Source organism: Cryptotermes secundus, unplaced genomic scaffold (genome assembly GCF_002891405.2).
Source record: "Cryptotermes secundus unplaced genomic scaffold, Csec_1.0 scaffold364, whole genome shotgun sequence".
Classification (NCBI taxonomy): Eukaryota; Metazoa; Arthropoda; class Insecta; order Blattodea; family Kalotermitidae; genus Cryptotermes; species Cryptotermes secundus.
Genome location: NW_019733841.1, coordinates 1,199,244 through 1,221,736, shown reverse-complemented (window position 1 = coordinate 1,221,736; position 22,493 = coordinate 1,199,244). Strand labels below are relative to the sequence as shown.

Sequence of the window (22,493 nt, the reverse complement as noted above, 5' to 3'; positions counted from 1 at the left end):
AAGAAACTAGTGAAATGCTACATTTGGAGCATTGCTTTGTATGGGGCTGAAACTTGGACCCTTAGGGCAGTAGATCAGAAACACCTGGAAAGCTTCGAAATGTGGTGTTGGAGAAGGATGGAGAAGATCAGTTGGACCGATTATGTGAGAAATTAAGAAGTGTTATTTAGAGTCAGTGAGCAGAGGAATATCCTACACGAAATAAAACGGAAGGCTAATTAGATTGGTCATATCTTATGCGGTAACTGCCTTCTAAAAGAAGTCACTGAAGGAAAGACAGAAGGGCAGATAGAAGTGAAAAGAAGACGAGGAAGAAGACGTAAGAAGATGTTGGATGACCTTGGGGACAGAAGAGGATATTTTCATTTGAATGAGAAAGCTCTAGATCGCATCAAGTGGAGGAACTGTTTTGGAAGAGACTGTGGACCTGTCGTCTTGACAGATTACAGATGATGTGTACTGCAAATTTCTGTCCATTACGACAATATTTAAGGCTTCATTTCACTCCATTAAAAAAAAAAAGGTATCAATAATTTTTTGTCTTTTGTTTCTAAGTGCCTATTTTAGAAAATTTTCTTGCAGTCTTTTCAATGTGAGGATGTCTTCAGCTTGCACGCTGTTTTCTTTGGCCCACTTATAACGTGTGCTGAAGGCACTCATGGCATTGTGTCATATTGTGCAGATTATCAGTAGAGTACTTGACTCTTGGTCATTCTCGCTGTTGTAGTCCTCTAGCACAGTGTTATCTCTTCATATGTTATGATTTGAATATTTTCCTCCTCACTTCCAGCTAGCCAGTTACTTATGTCAGCAATTGTTGGACCTGAGGAGGCTTTTTCACACAGTTTGCCCATTGCTTCTTGGACATCAGAAGTTAGGACTGTACCATCATTTTCCGATTCTTCTGGCCCTGTGAGTTCACTGCTACCAGAGGATAATGAATGTGAAGACCACAACTTTTTTTCCAAGAGGAAATTATTGTTTTAGGAGGTATATTTTGCCATGCATATACAATGTTAAAAACTACTTCTCTGAGGTTTGTTCATTTCAGACACTGAATATCATTTTCGCTTATTACATTGCATAGAAGGCTCTTTTTGTAATGTGACTTCACACACTGTATAACATTCTGATCCACTGGTTGCAGAAGTGGGGTGCAGTTTGGTGGTAAGAACATTACCTCTATTAAACCATCTCTTGATTTTAACTGTTTTTCACTTGGGTGTCCATGAGCATTATCTAAAATTAATAATGCTTTAACTGGTAAATTTTGCTTTTTAAGAAATGTTTTTACTGATGGCTCAAAACTTTCACGGAACCATTCAGCACAACCACAAATTTGGCTTTTGAATATGACTAGAAGACTTTGGTTTTTAAATAATATGTGCTTTGCCACCTTACCAATCACCAGCATTTCAAGTTCGTGGGTGCCATTTGCATTTGAACAAGGCATGAACGTAATTCAGTCTTTGGATATTTTGTGCCTGGCTGCACTTTCTTCATCTCGGTGGACAAAAGTTTTGTGGGCAAGAGCCTCCAAAATAGACCACTTTCATCTGCGTTGTATACCTGCTCTAGACCAAGACATAGTCAATTTTTCCTTGGAATTTTCTCATAAAAGGATCAACAGCTGTGATGTCATAAGATAATTTCTCTTCTGTTATGGTTCGAAAACAGATTGCAGATCGCTTTTTAAATTTATCTACCCATCCATTGCTTGCTCTGAAATCATCTTTTTTCTTGATCATTTTGTAGAAATATTTTGCCTTCCCTCGAATAATTTCCCCAGTAGTAGGAGTGTGTCTATCATATTCTTGTAAGAACCAAGGGTAAAGACCATCTTCCAACTTCAGGGTACCTCCATATTTTAGAGTCTGCCTGTCGCTGGGGCCACTGTCAGTATTTTTCACAAAACACTCTATCTTCTCTATATTTTTCCTGATATTGTATATCATAGCACATTGAACACCACACTCTTTAGCCAGTTTAAAAAGTGTGTTAAGTTTTCTGCTTTAGCACAGTTAATCCACCGCTGTGTGAAAAGTATAGGGCTACTATAAATGATTCATTCGTTTTTAAAATGCTACATTTTCCAAAACATTATATGTACAAATATGATTGATATATATAAAAAGAACCGTAAAGTCATCAAGCTTTCTTCACACTCTACAAATGTTCTATGGGTGCCCCTTGGGTCACACGACACACGTCCAGGCTGTAGTCGAGCTCGTTCCACACATTTTGTAGCATCATCCTGTCAATGGTCATCACTGCAGCATTGATGTGTTCCCTCAGCTCTACTAGTGTTCTTGGAAGTGGGGGTACGTAAACACGATCCTTAATGTANCAACGGGTTAATGTACCCCAAAGGAAGAAGTCACAAGGCGTTAGACCAGGTGATCTGGGGGGCCAAGTGAACAGAGCTACGTCATCCTCACCAACACGCCCAATCGAGTGATGCCGAAGTTCATTGTTTAGGTAGCGACGAACATTGCCGATACCAACGCAAAATGCTTTGTTTACATGGCAGTTCTTTTCCGTACTCTCTTTTGAATGTGCGTTGCACGGCTATAACAGACGAACATCTCGCATATTCCAACAAACAAAAACTCTTTTCTTGCTTTGTCGCCATTTTGTAAAGGCACTGAACTTTTGCTGCCATCTGGTGCACACAATACAAACTTGGCGAGTTTATGGTTCTTTTTATATATCAACCATATTTGTACGTGTAATACTTTGGAAAATGTAGCGTTTTAAAAACGAATGAATCACTTATAGTAGCCCTGTATTTTACAGGAATTTACAGCACTGAAGAACTGAAGCACTGTGTACTAGTGAGGGTCTAAACAAGTCAGTTTGTCAAGCTTGACTGAACACAAGTCAGCCTCTGCTACCTGCAGAAACCTAAACAAGGTTGCAGATGCTATGTCTGGCACATGGTGCCAGATTACTGGATGTGTCGGACTAGCACATGTCTGGATTCCTGAGACTGTGCTGTAATTATAAGTGATGAAGAGGTGGTAGAGAAATTAAAGCAGACAATCTTCCTGTTGTTAAGGGACTGTCTTACCTTGCAAAATATTGTGAGCTTGTCATCGGGCAACAGACCGTTCGCTTCATCCAACAGGAAGTCTCTTCGAATGAATTTCTTGAAGCCCCAGTCTTTGCCTTGCACGAATCGGTATGCACGCTGGCTCTCTAGAATCACAACATTTGATTTGAAGATACTCAACTGTGGATCATATGATAATTAATTACGTGGTAATCTTGTCAGTTAAATGTGAAGGTTCTCAACCTATCTGTCATGAAGACTAGCACCAAATACTGTATCATGAACATGACAACTCACAACTCAAATCAACAGAGTAGTTTCACCCACTCTTTAAAATACGAAGATAGAAATATAACACTAACTGAACACATGTCTAGAAATGGGTCTACATACAATTTTAGAACCACTTCACGTGCAGTTTAGACAACTCTGTACCACCTTTAATGAAGTTTCTTAGATCTGAACCATTCCAAATCCAATACAGTAATGAAGTTCATAGTACAATACAGAACACATATTTCTACTAAACTTTTAAATCTCAGTAATTATTACATGTTTCAATTGCTCTAACACTAAAAAATTCTGCACTCTGTCCACACAGCATATTTACGTTTTTTGTATGACTCTAGAAAAAAAAGTGTGATTATTTCTCTTAACTGATTTGCTACCATAATGGAGATGGTGTCTTTCGTGAGGTAAGGCCTGAATCTGCAAATATCGGATTAAGTCAGGCTTCACACAAAATGAATTATTCTCTTTAATTCTCTCTATAGTTTTTAATGATGAGTTTTAAAGAATCCATTCCATCAAGACCCATTTTATTTTCCTTCCAACTGTGCAGTCTGTACAGTCTGAGGCATTCATGATCTGACTTTTTTATTGTGGATACCACTGGTACCCACCTTGCAGGCTACATGGTGTCATAACACTGAAGACCACAATTTTCAAGTATTCTTACCCATAGCTTTGGTTTCTTCTCTTTTGGCATTAAGTATTGAAAATTTGAACTTGGCTCTGACTTCTGACTTGTTACATGAGACTAGAAGCAGGTACATGAGAGGTAGTCTTTGCTTTCTTCATCCAGACCCTTTGGATTCACCCGCAAACACCTGGAAGATAACATACACATTAAATTTACCATCTGCACACCCAAATTAAATGTTAATATATAAAGGCTGTTCAAATGAAACCTGTTTACAACATTCGTACAAATATGGCTTGACACATGCGATCGCATTGCTCTGTGCATGACACTCCTGCAGTTGACCATGAGGTGTGCCACAGAACAGGTGCAGTAGGGCAAACAGGAACAATTTGATATGGTTAAATGCTGGTGTTATGGTCCAGAATCTGTCCAAACAGGGCCAATGAAGGGCCACTCTGCTCTGTTCAAGAATCCCAACATCATTAACGTACCGTATTACTATGGAACCCTCTGAGACCTCTTATTACCATTACAAGAAAACAGTCAGGCATGGTCATGAGGAGTGTCATCACCAGGGCCCGGATTTTGATGACCTGAAAATATTTAAAAATGACCTAAAGGAGAAAAGAAAGAACACTTCGCTTCCATGTCATTCACATTTCAGAAAACATATGAAGAAAAATTCCCAAAAATGGCCAAAAATGACAAGAAATACCCTTAAAAGTCCAAAAATTTACCAAAAAATTACCCCCAAAATGAAAAAATGGCCTTAAACCTAAAAGTGTAAAAAAATGACAACAAATTACCTATAAAATTTACATTTCTGTAACCAGCAGTTCATATCTGAGATTTATATACGTATTTAAGAGTATCACATAGGATGCAAGGAAAAAAAGACAACATGTCATCAAAATCCGGGTCCTGGTCATGACGCTGCATGTCAGTATCTATCCTCATGTAGCCCAGACTGCTTGGGACATGTTCTATGTGCCGGAAAATTCTGGGTCATCTCCCATATGCCCACACCCATCAGCACATAACTTCCATGTGTTTGGCGCTTCAATAAAATGCTGAAGGGCTGCAGATTCGGGTCAGGTGCAGATGTCATGGTAGGGCGGTGAAGCAGTTCCACCAGCAGCCTGGAGACTTCTTTGAAGGGGTGATCCAGTGGATGGAGCATCATGAGCAATGGGGTGCCTGCCTCACTGACCACAGGGAATATTTTTAAGGTCTTCTACTGCTTTGCTCAGAACAATCCCTGAACAAATTTCATTTGAACAAACCTCATACTAAACAGTAGCATATGAAGTGTTTTTGAATAAATTCATATGAGGACACCATGACTGGTAAAATTTAAATGACACATGTTTTTGATGAATTCTTTAACTAACGTATGCGTGGCAAAGCAAAATTCCACTTCAAGCTTTTTTATATTCAGAGTTTTATCATCTGGAACATAATAGAAACTCAACTGATGGTTTTGAGGAGGGTGTTGCCTTCATTTTTAGGGCCAAAGATTAAGCCAAGCAAGAAACCAATGTGAAGCAGGTAGCAAGCACAGTCAAGCTTTTCTTTTTTGCTTGACTTATTCTATGGTCCTGAAGATGCAGGCGATGTCTTCCTCTGAAATGTTGACCAATTTTCAAAGGACTACACATCATTAATTCCAGGAGACAGAACTCTTCATAACCTCCACCACAAGAACCTCAAATCCTACATTTTTATATCCATATGGTAAACCATATTTACCTATTTCTCCTCATTTCACAACTTTGCACAGTACTATTAAAATTGCTCTCTCCACCTGTCTGTACATATGAAACAGCTCAAAAACTGCTCACTGATATTGGGAGCAGACTTGGCCTACAGTCTCCCAGCCTCCTATCTGACGGATATTGGGGGCTATCTTGCCAGGGGCAAAGTGGCTTGTGTGTAAAGTTGGCCACTTACCTCCATCCAGTTCTGTGGTTAAGAATGCACAGAGATTTACCTGCACTCCCTCATTAATCTTCCTGTCATGGTGCTTAAGCACAGGGGAAACTCTATTTTACTTTTAGTGGGAACAGGTTCGATTGTATATGCTTCAAATTTTCAACCAGTCATTTGAAGTCACTAGCATCAGGCAACCACTTACCATTTGAGCTTATCATTGGCCCCAGCAGAGAATGTGGATGACTTGAGAACTTCACCCATTTCTTCACGACAGAAGCTGAAGTTGTTGATGGTCCACATATAGCTGAACTTTACCACTTTAACCTGAAAACATGCAATGGCGAATAATAGATGTCAAGTGCATACACAAATCCATTATTTAAACTCAGAATTTGGAATCATGACATTTCCTCAATCTATAAAAGAATTCCAGAAACATTATGCAGGTCCGGAGGTTGTCAAATATCTGAACTCATATATTGAATATGTATCAGTATTTTGATGACAATAGTAATACTGGCTGGTCACGGTAGCCGAGCTAGTAAATCGAAGTGAAATGGAGAGTTTGATGGAGGTAGGCCAAGGCACAAAATGGGTTGTAGCCCCAAAGGGGGGGAAGTAATAATAATGAACACATAATAAAGTTTATTCAAGGGAGAAATCTTACAATTCAAGTTTTGCAGAAAATTATCCCCAACTGAAGACTGTCTTAGAAATGTTTGGGGTGTTTACAATGAGAGAATCTAAGTACTGCAAACCATACTAACTTATTCTAAATGTTATGGCTGTTATAATAGAATTTGTGTTAGGTGCATGTCTGTAATCTGTCATCTTTCTCCTTTATGTCTTCAACTGTCCTAGATAAATACTGTCAGGGGAAAAACTGATATTTCATTATTTTCGGTGATTTCATCTGACTGCATTTTTTTCTGCAGAAATAAATGCTGAGTTAAGCACAAAGGATTAACATGAGGGCTATATTACATAACATAAAGTTGTCACTGTGCCATGCCAAGAAGGCACATCATCACACATTCTTAAACCTAGCATAGGATGGAGGTAATAAATTTCACGCTCCAGCCCCTTTACCCTTGGGAACAGGCCAGACCTGCCCACGTGCTTTGCTTAGACATGCTGGTGAATAGTAAAAAAACCTTCATCACACCTAAACAATGCAGTAAATACACAGCTTATGTGCAGTACGCGGTACATGCCTCGGGCACTAAGCTACATGCCGGAAGGTCGCGGGTTCAAATCCTGATGTCATTGAATTTTTAAACTGACCTAATCCTTCCATGCACATTATGGCCCTGGGGGTCGACTCAGCCTCTAACAGAAATGAGTACCAGGAATCTTCCTGGGAGGTGAAGGGCGGCCGGCGCGTAAGGCTGACAACCTCACCGCTATCTGCGAGACGAGTGTCTACAAAGTATAGGAGCCTCAACGTCTCACAATCCTATGGGCCTCCACAGCCTCTTACAGGGATAGCTTTGCTTTTTTTTTTTTTTTTACTCTCAACATAGGCAGGTCATGAGTTCAATGCCCAACCATTGCATTCGGTTGAACTGGAACATTATGCCAGGGTTGAATGCTCTGTAGCAACCTTTGGGCCTAGAACAACTGAACAGAACAGTCACGGAGAGGAATGAAAGGAACGGAAGGAGGAAGAACAATACCAAAGAAGGACACAGGTCGGTAAAACGTGGGCGGACTAACTAATGAGCATTAAAGAAACAGAAAACTTGACTGGTGAGAATTTGAAAGAAAATAATGTAAAATAAATATGCAAAGATGAGTCTCGGATGGAAAAGGCGATTATAAAAGAAGTGACGGAGGAGAAAGGGAAAGTCTAAGAGGAAGGACACGTACCTGAGTGTAGCACCAGTTCTCTGCGACGGGCGTATTGACCTCGGGTGGAGGGGGCGAGGGCACACGGGACACGGCCATGCCAGCTGCGCTGCCCGAGCTAGCCGCTGAGGCCGCCCCACTGCTGCTACTGCTGCTGGTGTTCGAGGTGGCCCGCGGCGTCTGCTGCTGCGAGCACTCGCTCACCACCGGCAACCTACGAAGACGTAACACATCAAACATTTCGCCTATCCTCAAAATATTGCATATTATCACGACAGCCAAGGTATGGATTGGTGAATGCATATATTGACCACACACACACACACACCACTCGAACTGCAGGTAATTACAGCGCTGATCTCCACACAATATGCCACAATATGCAGTACTGAAACTCGCGCATGTGCGTTTGTCGACGGGGAATAGCTCCAGCCGCACGTGTTCCCAGTGGTGAAATGGAAGTTGTGTTGTGCAGTTGTTGGAAACGGGTCTCTCAACGGAGAAAAAGTATTCATAGTTGAGTATTATTTCCGCTCATGCGGAAGTGGTCGACAGACAACTCGCTTCCTTGGTTTTGAGCGGCCAGATGCTATCGTCCAGAAGCCGCTACACAGTACACGTGTGACGATATGGTGTGCCGTCTCAGCACACGGTATATTAAGCCCTTATTTCATTGAGGATGAGGAAGGCAATGCTCTTACCGTCACCCAAGAACGCTACAGGGACATGGTGATCGGACAATTTCTTCAGGATTTGAGAAGGTTCTGTCGTGCAAGGGGCCTTCACATGAAAAGACTATCTTTTCATTTCAGTACTGTAATTTTTGGGGCATATTGTACCACAGCACCCACTAACCCCCTTTCAAGCTTGTGTCTTCTTTAGCCGTTCTCTGCCAAAGGCTTCTAACAGTGGCGCTCAACTCAACTCGCCCACTTTGCATAGGTCGAGTTAACTATTGTTGTGTTCGTATTCGTTGCTGCGTGAACGTGTTTACCGATCCGCTGTCTAGAAACGGTTTGCATAACACCATTGTTTATTCGCTTATTGCACAGCAACGGCTGGACACTCCATAATATTGTCGCGTATTGGCTGTGTGACGCGACACGAATAACTTCAAGCAGGTCTCGGATTTGGCGAATGTTTATTGGGCACTCGCTTTTACACTTACACAATTCACAGTATCACTTATAATGCCCTCTAGACGCTCCTCCGTCACGATCACAACTCTCGCTGCTCTCGGCGACTGTTAGACTTCAATTCATTCGCCTATATTGTTGAAACGCGGACATCGTAGAAAACGCCGCACTCCCATTGTTGCCTTGCGTGTATTCGGTCGCGAGATGTTTCGCCATTAGTTACCTGTGTCCATCCACGTCATATTATTATACCTCATGTTTTGAGCCAAGCCCCTCATCTGCCCCGGCCGCAGATTTAAAGCACTCCCGTTTTCGCTACCCTTTCGGAACACCACATTCTAAGTCCCCCCGATACTTACCGGCTTCTCTGAAACATTTTCGGTAAGGTCCATATGCAGTTAGTTTGGACGTTTTCCAAAGAACACAGTTCGTACTCTCTGCCTATTATCGTTACAAGCGATTAAATCACATTTACGACAAATCTGGGGGGAGGGGGTGACTAAATATTATCCGGGCGTTAAAGATCAAGGAGAACAACTGGACGAGACATGGAACATGTATAGGGGTAAAATATATTGAAACTTAAATTCACTTAGTGGGGGTGGAGTCCAGCTGGGTCCACTCGGCACGGCGGCCACTGATTGGCCTATTGTAGCCTGCCCCGGGTGATTATGATGGAGAATTTGGTGGAATGAAGATTGGCAGGGGAAACCGAAGTACTCTGAGAAAACTTGCCCCAGCGCCACTTTCTCCACCATAAATCCCACTTGACAGACCCGGGCTCGAACTCGGGGCGCCTACATTGAAACTTTGCCGGAAAAAGTGACCGGAAGAACTCACGTGCGAGACCTTGGCAGCGTTGGGAGGCTCTTAAAGAAATGGGACGTAAAGGCGCGTTTCCACTATGCCAAAGTCCATGGACCGTCTCCCCAGTCAATGTCATTGGACATTCTGCTCGTTCCGTTTTTAGAAGCCTGTTCGGAGACCGAGTTCCACCCTCGCGTTGGTGAGACCTGGGAGCAGGGTCGGGATATGATGAAGTGCGCAAGCACTAACTTCCTGTAACAACGCTCTCTTCTCCCTGTATCAATTCAATTTGTTTTGTGCAACTATTTGCCTCAACACAAGCTAATGACGAGGGCCGCGCCATAGCTCAAGCGGTTAGTCGCTGGCTTCCCGGGATCCCGGGTCTGGTCAAGTGGGATTTGTGGTGGAAAAAGTGGCGCTGGGGCAGGTTTTCTCCGAGTATTTCGGTTTCCCTTGCCAATCTTCATTCCACCAATTGCTCCACAATCACCCTCACCTATCATCTGGGGCTGGTACAATAGGCCAGAAGTGGCTGCTGTACAAGGAACTTCATTCATTCATTCATTCATTCATTCATTCGTTCATTGTTGGAGGAAGTGGGTTTCCCCAAGCACTTAGACCAGTTATTGGTCCATTGTGCATCCCCCTTTAATTTCTACTGTCTCCATACCTTACCGGTACTGGTGCCCGTTATCAGCCCCTTTCTGCCAGCTAGGTCGGTCCTCATCTGGCAGTGGTACCTAATACTTTCCCCAGCTACCGGAGGCATTGGAAACTACTTGGGCGGGGAAAACTTTCCTAATTTAGCTCAGAGGTCTCCTACAGACATGAGGTTCTTTTACGTGCCGTAAATCTACGACACGGGACCCATGTCTTAAAGTCCCTCCCGGAGGACTTGTTCCCTGAATTTTTTCCGCCCTTAAAAATTCTATGACCTCCGCAGGGTTTGAACCCGCGTACCTTGAATCATGAGGTGGGAACGTTACAAGGGACTTAGTCCCACCCCACTAGCACTAAAAGAAAAAAGCTAATGGCGTGACCGAAGTATGTAGCAAAATTAATTTAATTCAGGAACAGAATAGAAATAAAGAAAGAAGACCCTCTCTTTCGGGAGTGAATGCTCATGCGTACAAAAACGGAATAATAAAGGCAGACTGTTTGGATGAAACTGCAAAACAGTTTGGAGTGACGTCTGTTACAGAATCCGTGCGGCCAGTTTCAAAGACTGCATTTGAAAGTTAAACAAAAAAAATTATTAAAATTGGAGCAAGTGCAGATTAAATTTACATCCCTGACTGGTACAATACCAGTTGCCGAAGTTTCTAGGCAGCGATGAAAATGAGAGAGAACATGAAGAGGTGTTTGATCAATTATGTCATATACAAATAACATAATTACTATATTAGTGGTACGTATATTGCTATATTACTCAATATATACGTGCATTAATTTGTATATTATGAGGTTATTGTTAACTGACAGGAGGATGGAGAAAACTGCATAATGAGGAGCTTCATAACTTGTACTCTTCTCCAAGTATAATTAGAATGATCAAGTCAAGTCAGATGAGGTGGGCAGGGCAAGTAGCACGAATGGTGGAGAAGATGAATTGTCACGTGTTGGGTGTATGTCACACGACAAATAACTTCACGCCGTCTTGGGACTAGCGAATTTATTGCACTCCTCTCACAATTACACAATTCAGAATTACACCACTACTGCCATCTGCAGTAACACAATTACTTTTTCTGCTGGAGTCACTGCTGTAGCTTCCGTACTGACAACACAGAAAACAGTTACGTCATAACTACCATTGTTGCGTAACGTCGTGTTTACAGGGGTTTCTGGGGGAATGCTGCCGAGAGTTGTTTTTTGCTGTGTAGTAACCCAGGTGTCCCTTGTTACGTCGCCGCGGGGGACGGGGACGGAGTGTTGACTGGCCTATTACCGTAGCAGCGGCAGTACCTCCGATGCTGTTACGTCACCGTTGGAGGGGGGGTGTTTACCGAGCGCTGCGCCGTCCGCGTCACAATATTGTTGGAAAAGCCAGAAGGAAAGACACCACTGGGAAGACCATGGCGTAGGTGGGTGGACAATATTAAAATGGATCGTAGAGAGATAGGATGGGATGGTATGGATTGGATTGATCTGGCTCAGGATAAGGACCAGTGGTGGGCTCTTGTGAACACGGAAATGAACTTTCGGGTGTCATAAAATGCTGGGAAATTCTTGAGTAGCTGCACAATTGGCGGTTCAAGAAGGGCTCAGCTCCATGAGTAAGTAAGTAAGTAAGTAAGTAAGTAAGCTAGTACATCTTACTTAAACAGTAATAACACATAAAAATACTAAATACAAAACTACACTAGTATTAATTTTGCTACGAAAGCGACAACTCCATCGAACTTCTCTTGCCAGTAAGCTTTCCCAACTTCGCTGGTGCATGAGGCCAAAGAACTTCTATTGCAGTTGCGAATGAAAATAATGCCATGCAGTTCTCTGCGAAGGAACAAACACATGCTCACGTTAACATGGAAAAGTAGAGGAGTAAAATACATTGAAACTTAAGTTCGCATAGCGGGGGGTGGAGTCCAGCTGGGTCCACTCGGCACGTCGGCCACTGATTGGTCTATTGTACCTGTCCTGGGTGATTATGATGATGCAGAATTTGGTGGAATGAAGATTTGCAGAGAAAACCGAAGTACTCTGAGAATACCTGCCCCAGCGCCACTTTGTCCACCACAAATCCCACTTGACCAGACCCGGGATAGAACCCGGACCGCCGCGGTGGGAAGCCAACGACTAACCCGCTTGAGCTATGGTGCGGCCGACTGTTGTAGCTGCTTGCGGTGGCGATCCGTAGGTGGTCAGTAAATCCGACATCCAATCCGGAACCCCGTCGAATGACACTAACACGTGACAGTATTTAACACACATATGCGTGTGGAAAACGTTTGAAGAAATACTTCTGATTCACTAGTGCGACTTCTGCAAAACGATTTACAACAAAAAAAAAAACTTTTTTGGATTATCTTCAGCAAATTAACACCAAGGACAATGATCTGAGGGACGTAAGAATGTACATTTGGTAAACCGGTTTACTTCAGTGGAATACACATATAACATCTTCTTCAAAAGACTGCTATGCTCATTGTGATCAAACATGAAAAGCGATACGCAAGTAATGTCACATGCAGGATCTGTAATTAAAAAATAATTGATGTTACTAGTCCCACGTAGCCGGTCACGGTAGCCGAGCGGTCTAAGGCATGTACTGTCTTCGCTCGCTTGGAAACCGGGATCGTGGGTTCGAATCCCACTCAGGGCATGGATGTTTAGTTTGTGTGTGCGTGTTTCTGTGTTTGTGTACAGGTAGAGGCCTTGCGACGAGCTGATCACCCGCCCAAGGAGTCCTACCGAATGTGTAAGATCTAGAAAAACCGACGTGAACGGAGAAGTTCATGGAGGTAGGCCTAGGCCCACTGGGGCTGTAGGGCCAAGGGGAAACTAGTCCCACGTGGGTGCCGGGTCGAATACCTCCACCGTAGCCCTGCCAGTCGTAGGAGGCGACAAAAAGGGAAATCTTGAATCTGAAACAGTAAAATATGGTCGCGAGTCCGACGGGACAGGACACGACAATGACTGCGATGGCGAAGGCCAGAAGCAATTTTAAATGACAGACCCGTCTTCTCGTCAGATAGCGCCCCACATCAACAAACCCGCAACTGTCTGATAGTAATAAAAATCTGGTCGTAAGTTCCAGATGGGTGCTTTATTCAATGATGCACTGGCCGAATGATTGTCGGTCGTAACACAAGACTCGACTCGGAGTGTGGAGGCGGGGTAGAATCCACCGTAGCCCTGAAAATCGTAGGAGGCGACGAAAAGGGACGTCTCGAATCTGAGACAGTAAAATATGGTCACAAATCCAACGGGACTCGGACCCGAAAATGACTTCGCTAGCGAGGGCCAGCAGCAAATGTAAACGACAAACATCAACAAACCCGCAAATGTCTGACTAATAAACATCTGATCGTAAGCTCCAGATGAGTGCTTTATTCCAAGAGCGACTGGCTGGGTGGCCGTCGATCGTAATATAAGACTCAGAATCATACAGTACAAGACTCAAACTCGCTAAGAGAATATAGAAAGTGGGTGAAATTATTCAGAGCAAATTGCACAGTAGGTCATCCGGCACGCCAGTGCAGGAACTAGAACACTACTCACAGACAGACTGCGTTTATAACGGCAAGGAAAGGGCGTACAAGAGCTTTGCAGGCCTTGTTTCCATTTCCTCAAGTCTCTCGATATATAACAATATCATACTCGTGAGGCCACATAAAATTGAAGGTGAACTGCCGTTTGCAACAAGCCTACGAGGAAAAAGAAAAAAAAAAGTAAAGCTATCCCTGTAACAGGCCGTGGAGGCCAATAGGGTTGTGAGACGCTGAAGCTTCCACATTATCTAGACAATCGGCTCATAGATGGCGGCAAGGTTGTCAGCCTTACGCGCTGGCTGCGCTTTACTCCACAGGAAAATTATTTAATTCCTGGTACTCATTTGTGTTAGAGGCTGAGTCGACGCCAGGGCCATAGTGCGGCTGGAAGGATTAGGTAAATTGAAAAAAAATTCAGTAATCCCATCGGGACCTGAACCCGTGACCTTCCGAATTGTAGCATAGTGCCTCAACCAACTACGCTACCGCGTGCCCCCAAGCCTACAAGTTCCACACGTAATCTAAAATAAAAAAAATCACTAAATATACACCTGCCAATATGCGTCCAATAACAAGCTCTCAAATGGATATTTTTTACTCGTAAATGTGACATGGAAATAAAGATCTTAAAGTCTGTGACGATGGTACATTGCTACAAGTATCGTGTTTTTGGACATTATCCATCGTCTTGTCTATATTTAAAAACAGTCCTGTTTACTTTTTTTTTTCCAAAACACAACATTTCGGAGACTAGATTCTGTCTCCGTCCTCAGGAAAAACCTACTCAGTTGCTCCGAAGATAGACAGAATCTGGTCTCCGAAACGTTGTGATTTGAAAAATAAGCAAGACGGTTTTTAAATACAGCCAATGTCCAAAAACACGATACTTGTTGACATGGAAAACTCGTGACAAGACTTAACACTACTGAAGAATGAGTACATGCCTTAACATTACGAACAAATCAATTCACTAGGTCAAAAGATATTAAGATTGTATACAGTTAGTGCATTTTCAGGTATGTGAAGTTTTAAGTCTCATCTATATTGTTGGCTTCTAAATCCCAGGCGTCATGGAAGGACTTGGACAAATTTTCTTGGAAGTCTAAGCAACTTTTCGATGCAAGATAACCAAATGTAAACCAACTGGAAAAACAGAATAAACTGTAAGAAGATAAATAAAATTTCTCCTCGTTCAAAACGACCAAAATGCCACAGATAATAACAAAATTCAATTAAAGACTTGCGAACTACAAAAAACCGCGTCCAATTCAATCGCAAGAAAATTTATGCTGCTACAGGAGCACAACAAACACAGTATCCAATTATCGGAAGTCTATGCGTGCATGAAGCACGTGATCGGAAATCTTGTGTGGAGTACAGCACCGTCTTTCTTCTTTCGGACAAGGGCGTCACCATTTTATAATTTTTTTCTGCTGTAGCAATTGATAGAAAAAAAAACCCCGTGGCTTGTACTCCGCAAGCGAACTATACCGACCGAGTGACCGTCGCTTGTCAGTGAAGTTAGTGCCAACTTTTGCGGATAGAGGGTGTCGCGTGGTCAGCACAACGGAGCGGCTATTTCCTTGAAAGAGCTCCTCAATTATCCTCACGAGGCTGAGTGGACCCCGTTCCAGACCCACTACAATGATGATGATGATGATGATATTTTAATGTACGTCACGAAAGCTTTCAAACAAAAATCTTATATATCATTATACAACACAGCCAAGACATTAATTTCATTTATAAGAAATGTTGAGGACTTCACTACCATTATGAAGATACAGACTTTTCAGACATTTCTGGAAAGCAGTAACGCGATTCTCATATTATCATCAATTTGCTAACAGTAACCAACAAAATTTATCCTGCGGGCTCTACAGTCTGCGATGAACCTTGGCCTCTTTGCGACTGTTGTCCGTTGGTCCCGATCCTGCGCCTTTCGTCCGCAATTTCTGACTCCCACTGCCTTAAATATCTTCTAACCAACAAATGACCTTAGTGAAATTTTGTGTATTCGGAGGTTACAATCGCATTTACAGTTGATGTACGAACATGTTGCAAGCCACACTGAGAAAGGACGCAAAACTCTGGGGTTACTTACTCATGAAGCTGAGCCTTCTTGAGAAGCCACCAATTGTGCGGCTACTCAAGAATTTCGCAGCATTTTATGGAACCCGAATGTTCATTACCGTGTTCACAAGAGGCCTTCACTGGTCCCTATCCTGAGCCAGATCTATCCAATCCATACCAACCCATCCTATCTCTCTAAGATCCATTTTAATATTTTCCACCAACTTACGCCTTGGTCTTCCCAGTAGTCTCTTTCCTTCTGGCTTTCCCACCAATATTCTATATGCATTCCTCGTATCCCCCATTCGTGCTACATGCCCTGCCCACCTAATCCTCCTTGACTTGATCATTCTAATTATGCTTGGAGAAGAGTACAAGTTATGAAGCTCCTCATTATGCATTTTCTCCAACCTCCTGTCACTTCATCCCTCCTCAACACCCTGTTCTCAAACACCCTCAGTCCATGCTCCTCCCTTAATGTCAGAGACCAAGTCTCACACCCATACAGAACCACGGGCAAAATTATACTTTTGTATAACTCTGAAGTTATTGAGTTACGTTTCATAAAACAATCTTTACTGGACCGGACGTAAACGGAACCTTCATGCCTTATATTGTCGATCAAGGTATGCAGTTACTGTGGGTACATTGAAACACAAAACAAACTCCATGGACTGTAGTCCGCAAGCGAACTCTACCGACCTACCGAGCGTGCGACCGCCGCTTGGCGAGCGGAACGAATCCCCAAGGTCGTTAATCTCATTTTTCTAGACCGGAGCCGCTATTTCCTTGAAATAGCTCCTCAATTATCCTCACGAGGCTGAGTGGACCCCGTTCCAGACCCACTACTTCTCAGAAAATCTGATAGCACCGGGAATCGAACCCGGTACTTCTTGATCTGTAGGTCACAGAGGCGGTCCGTGGGGACACTCAAATCCATTAAAATTCTAACACTGTTCGTAATAATGAGCATTAGAAGTACATATATATAATTATTTGGTAAGGAAGGTCGTTATGACAGAGGAGCGGCCAGCAAATTGAGAAATACCACCACTCCGTCATAGCCTCGGGCTCGGGGTCACAGGTTACACATACATGCACATCACTTGCAACATTTGAGATAATATATCGACATGACAACATGGGCTGCAGTTACTGTTTCACTTAGATAGCGCACAATGCAACCAAAACGCAATATACTTACCCTTACTTTTCTCGAGGCCAGCAGTGACTGTGCAGGGTTATTCACAGAGGCAGCATTTTGTCCAAACCGGCTGAGGCTAATGTATACCGAGGCAGGGAAAGCGGACGGAGCATGAAGCTGACCAATTACATCCATTTTACGGTGAGGTTAAGAAGACGTGAAGCTTAGTCACACTCGATTCAAAACATAATGAACTCCGAACCACAAACTATGCTAGATATTGCTTTGAATACTAACCAAACTACAGGAAATTTGTACTCGAATCTTCAAAGCATGTAACGTAATTACGAATGGATTTATTCAATCCATCTGATCCAAAACGATCAGGAACAGACCAAATTCAAACCCGTCCCAATAGCATTTGTTTCCGTAAACCCCACAACAGATGAACTCAGATATTAAACAGGAACGGAGTCCAAGTGAACAATACTGATCAGAGACAAGAGAGGAAAAGTCAATTCAGGGTGTTTCACCTACCGGTTCAGGGTTGAACATCCACGCGCCGATCGTATTTATAGATGATAACAGGCTGCGACAGGGGCTCTGACCTTCAGAAGTCAGCAGCTCTCGGTCGGCTGGGGGGTGGGGGGGGCAACGGATTCTCCATAGCTCAAGCGGTTAGTCGCCGGCTTCCAAACGCGGCGGCCCGGGTTCGATCCCGGGTCTGGTCAAGTGGGATTTGTGGTGGACAAAGTGGCGCTGGGGCAGGTTTTCTCCAAGTACTTCAGTTTCCCCTGCCAGTCTTCATTCCACCAATTGCTCCACAATCACCCTCAACTATCATCTGGGGCTGGTACAAGAGGCCAGAAGTGGCCGCAGTACAAGGGACTTAGTCCCACCCCACTAGCAATATAAATACTTCACTGAGAGGTTATTTTTGAGAACCTGACAGTTCCTCTGATAACTAACAAATTTCTTCCCAGCCTTCATTCTCAAACACCCTCCGTCCACGTGCGTCTGTAGATTAACAGAGAATACCCATTCCCAATTTATTTTACAAAATGAAATTTGCATTAATACTCACAGGTGATGTGAGCCGGGATAGCGCAGTCGGTATAGCGACTTGATACTTGCTAGACGACCGAGGGGTGGAGTTTGAGTCCTGGTGAGGTCAAGAATTTTCACTTCTCCATCTCGTTCAGACCGGGTCTGGGGTCCACCAAACCTCCTATCAAATGGGTACCGGGGGATATTTCCCCGGGGGTAAAGCAGCCCGGGCGTGAAGCTGACCACTCACCTCTAACTAGTGCCGAGGTCAAGAAAACGTGGGTCTATACATCCACTCCCTTATTCGCCTTCATAGCTCAGTGCTTACTTAATTAAATATAGGGACAGCTTTACCTTTAGTCGCAGGAGATTCAATCTTATTATCAATTGAAACTAAAAGTTTCTATTCAAGAAAGTAGACAGTTATGTTCCACCTCCGGAAACGTCTTAATTGAGAACCTAAATGGAGGCTGACTGACTTGGACAGTGTAAGAAAATTAAGACAGCATCCATTAACTATCTGGAAATTAGCCCTTCTTGAGAAGCCGCCAATTCTGCAGCTACTCAAGAATTTCCCAACATTTTATGGGACCCGAAGATTCATTACCTTGTCCACAAGAGCCCTCCACGGGTCCCTATCCTGAGTCAGATCAATTCAGCCCATACCACTCCATCCTATCTCTTAAGATCCATCTTAACATTATCCACCCCCTGCGCCCTGGTCTTCCTAGTGGCTTCTGGCTTTCCCTCCAAAATCCTATATGCATTTCTCTATATGTATGTGCTACATACCACACCCATCTCAACCTCACTGACTTGATCATTCTAATTATACTTGGAGAAGAGCACAAGTTATGAAGCTCCTCATTATGCAGTCTTCTCCAACCTCCCGTCACTTAATCTCCCTTCGGCCCAAATATTCTCCTCAGCACCCTGTTCTCAAGTACCCTCAGTCTGTGTTCATCCCTTAATGTCACAGACCAAGTTTCACACCCATACAGAACCACAGGTAAAGCAAATCAGTATCCATTACAATTAGGAACATAATTTCAAATTAGACTGGGAACAAGTTTAATGTTCAATAAAGTTTCAAATTCACTGCTCCAAAGCTGTGGTAAACATTAATTTATTGGCAAGAAAGCAAATATAAAATCCCAAAGCATAGTCCGGATGTAAAAAAAAAACTCAGTGGCCTGTAGCCCGCAAGCGAACTATACCGACCGAGCGACCGCCGCTTGTCAGCGAAGTTAGTGCCAACTTCTGCGGATAGAGGGTGTCACGTGGTCAGCGCAACGGATCCCCACGGCCGTTAATTTCGGTTTTCTAGACCGGAGCCGCTATTTCTTTCATATAGCTCCTTAATTATCCTCACGAGGCCGAGTGAACCCCGTTCCACACCCACTACTTTTCAGAAAATCTGGCAGCGCCGGGAAAGGAACCCGGACCTCTGGATCTGTAGGCAGGAACTCCGACCACTAGACCACATACTAAAAGTCTATAAAGACGATAGTTCCAGGTTAACTCTGATCGGAAACAGGCCTGAGGATCTCATACGAAAGGTAGATAAAGATAACGAAATGGGGTACATTACGACACAGTGGATATTGCGGAAGAGTCGGCATGTTGTGAATCATGCTTTCGGTTCGTCGTGCCTTGCGTAGACACAGTCCAGTGTGTACAGTTTCTGGGCTAACGGGCAGATGTGACAGCCAGCAACCCTCAATACTCTGAGATCAACAAAGTATGTCATGCAGGAGCAAACAACAAGAGTCTCCCTTGTATTGTATGACCATCGGGTAGTCTGATGCATGTCCATGGCATAAGAACAGTTTTTTTCCTATACAAAAATGCCATGGGACTTCCCCCCATAAATGGGAACATTACAGCATAGATCAGCTTACCTCGAGTCCACTTTGTAACCACAAAAACCTCAAGTTACATCTCATTTGAGATTTAGGAGATAACGCAAACCTCCATTTCAGCAGAAAACGCGTTTTTTCACATTATAAAAACGGCTGTACCATGAAACCGAGCGGATTGTATTATTTTAAAATACTTTCGAAATAAGAAAATATGTAGAAATAAGTGTACAAAATATAAAATTCTTTAAAAATGGTCGAGCGACCTATCTGGATGACTTCACATGGAATGACCCTATCCAGAAGACAAAAGGCGGGGTTTCTGTCGCCCAACTTGCATATCCTGCTCCATTCGTAACACTGGGCACTTAAAAATAAAATGTAATATTAGTTCTATTTAGGGTTCGGTCAAGCGGCCTCCGCAGTCTACAGGTAACTTTCCCACCTCATGACTCGTGGTACGCGGGTTCAAATACCCGGCGGAGGTCGTCGAATTTTTAAGGGCGGAAAAATTCAGGGAACAAGTCCTCCGGGAGGGACTTTAAGCTGTGTGTCCCGTGTCGTAACTTTACGGCACGTAAAAGAACCTCATATCCCCAAAGGGGATCACTGAGCCAAATTCCAGGACGTTTCCCGCCCAACAATAGTCTCTAAGGCCTCTGATAGATGGGGGAAGCATTACAGATACCGCTAAGCAAGTGGCCGAACTCGCTTGCTCGGCGGGACTGATGGTACGCACCATTTATCGGTAGGGTATAGAGACTGGTAGAATATCATAGGGGGAAGCACAATAGATCAAACTGGTCGCGGTGCATGGGGAAACCCACCCTCTCTAAATAACTAATAACTAACTAACTAACTAGGGTTCGGTCCAAAGGGCAACAGCGGCTCATAAAATGTTCACGCATTATTTATACAAAGTTTTGAACCTGGAAATGCGGGGAGCGGGAATGCTGAAATGATTTTTATATTTTCTTTTACCCACTGACGTATTGGTAGTTCGAGGGTTCGGGACGTCTACTCGTTCGGGTGATTTTTGGTACTTTAACGGCTGTGTAAGTTAGTCGGATGGAAGTACAAATAATTTTACAGAATAAAATGACCCGTAGCACCGCCCAGTGCGATTGATTTATAAAAGTTGTATTTCAATATCTCATTTTCTATGACATGTTTCGGTAGGGTTGACCATCTTCAGAAGGACATGAGCAACATTTAGGAAACCACTATTACAATGTCATTAATATATAAAAGTTATACCTTGTAATAGTAGTCCGAACAATGGCAATGTGTTTCTTAGTCACTTTCAATGCTGAGTGCAATAACGGCATACGTATGTCCCCTATTTGCCGCTTCCTTCGGGACACACGATTATTCTAGGTGTGAATCCATTTACCGATACATGCCGCAGGATACGGTCTTCTTCAGGTCTTTCTATTTTTATGGCTATTCCTGCTTCTCAAACCATTATAAATGGGCCTGTAACACCCCAAACGTCATATAATCCTCTTCCTTCCTCCTCAGTAATTTTGTATTTGGAGCTAAATCAGAGACCCAAGAATTAAACTGTCTGTACATTCACTCCCAGGCCTTGCTACGTCTCCTGTTTCGTGTTGCAGCACATGGATAAGGCATTTAAGGGGTCCATGTGATCCTGTATTCTGTCTATTTTTAGTCTCTAAATAAGCGATTATTTTTTTCTTAAAAAAAAACAGAAGAAGACCAGAAGGATCTGCGTGTTGCATGACTACACACTCTCCATCAAAGACTGTTAGTGCATTCACATATATATGATATGTGTGGGACATGTAAAACGTTTATAAGACGTGATAAACTGATACAAAATTTTACTTGCATAAGGTCTTGGAGGAAGTAAAATATTGTTACATAACGTTTGAAAGTCGGAATCATGGACTCAGCGCAAGCCGATAATGCATGCGTTGCTAGGTAACCAGACAGTAAACACTTTCCCGGTGCGATGCAACAGCAGAGGGCCTGCTGCTGCTAGGCAACAGGCCAGTAAACACTTCCCCGCTGTAACGTAACAGTAGATGTGCTGCCCCCACTTGTCCGATATAAATGTATGATATGTCTAACCGTTGCTGGGCAACGGGAGGTGGAACGAGGCACGAAGACAGACCCTTGATAAACGGTCGGTTGCCAAGTTACGCAACAGCAAGGAAAGCGGTGTTTCTCCATGCCGTGCCGAGTAGAGCCGAAGTGAACTGAGCCGAAGCACGCTGGCTGATACGCAGCAATAAACAACTCTCCGTAGCGTTGCCCAGCAACGCCTGTAAACAAGGCGTTTACGCAACAGTGAAGCGATGTGGGGTTTCCGCTGTCCGACTGAGGGTTTATAAGGGAGACTGGAATGCGTAAGGAGTACAGTTAAAACGTAGCAGTCGCCGAGTTCAGTTGTAGCGAGTGTGGATTGTGAAGCCAGATAGAAGACAGTGCGA

At 43.4% G+C, this 22,493-nt stretch overlaps 1 protein-coding gene across 1 annotated transcript in view; it reads right to left on the bottom strand.

Moving 5' to 3' along the window:
- The window catches only part of LOC111868245 (speckle-type POZ protein B), a 76,885-nt gene that overhangs the window by 14,759 nt on the left and 39,633 nt on the right, over positions 1-22,493 (bottom strand). Inside the window, 5 exon segments of the mRNA XM_023858722.2 lie at positions 3,071-3,198; positions 4,011-4,106; positions 4,109-4,161; positions 6,112-6,233; positions 7,779-7,971. Of these exon segments, the coding sequence (XP_023714490.1) occupies positions 3,071-3,198; positions 4,011-4,106; positions 4,109-4,161; positions 6,112-6,233; positions 7,779-7,971 (592 nt within the window).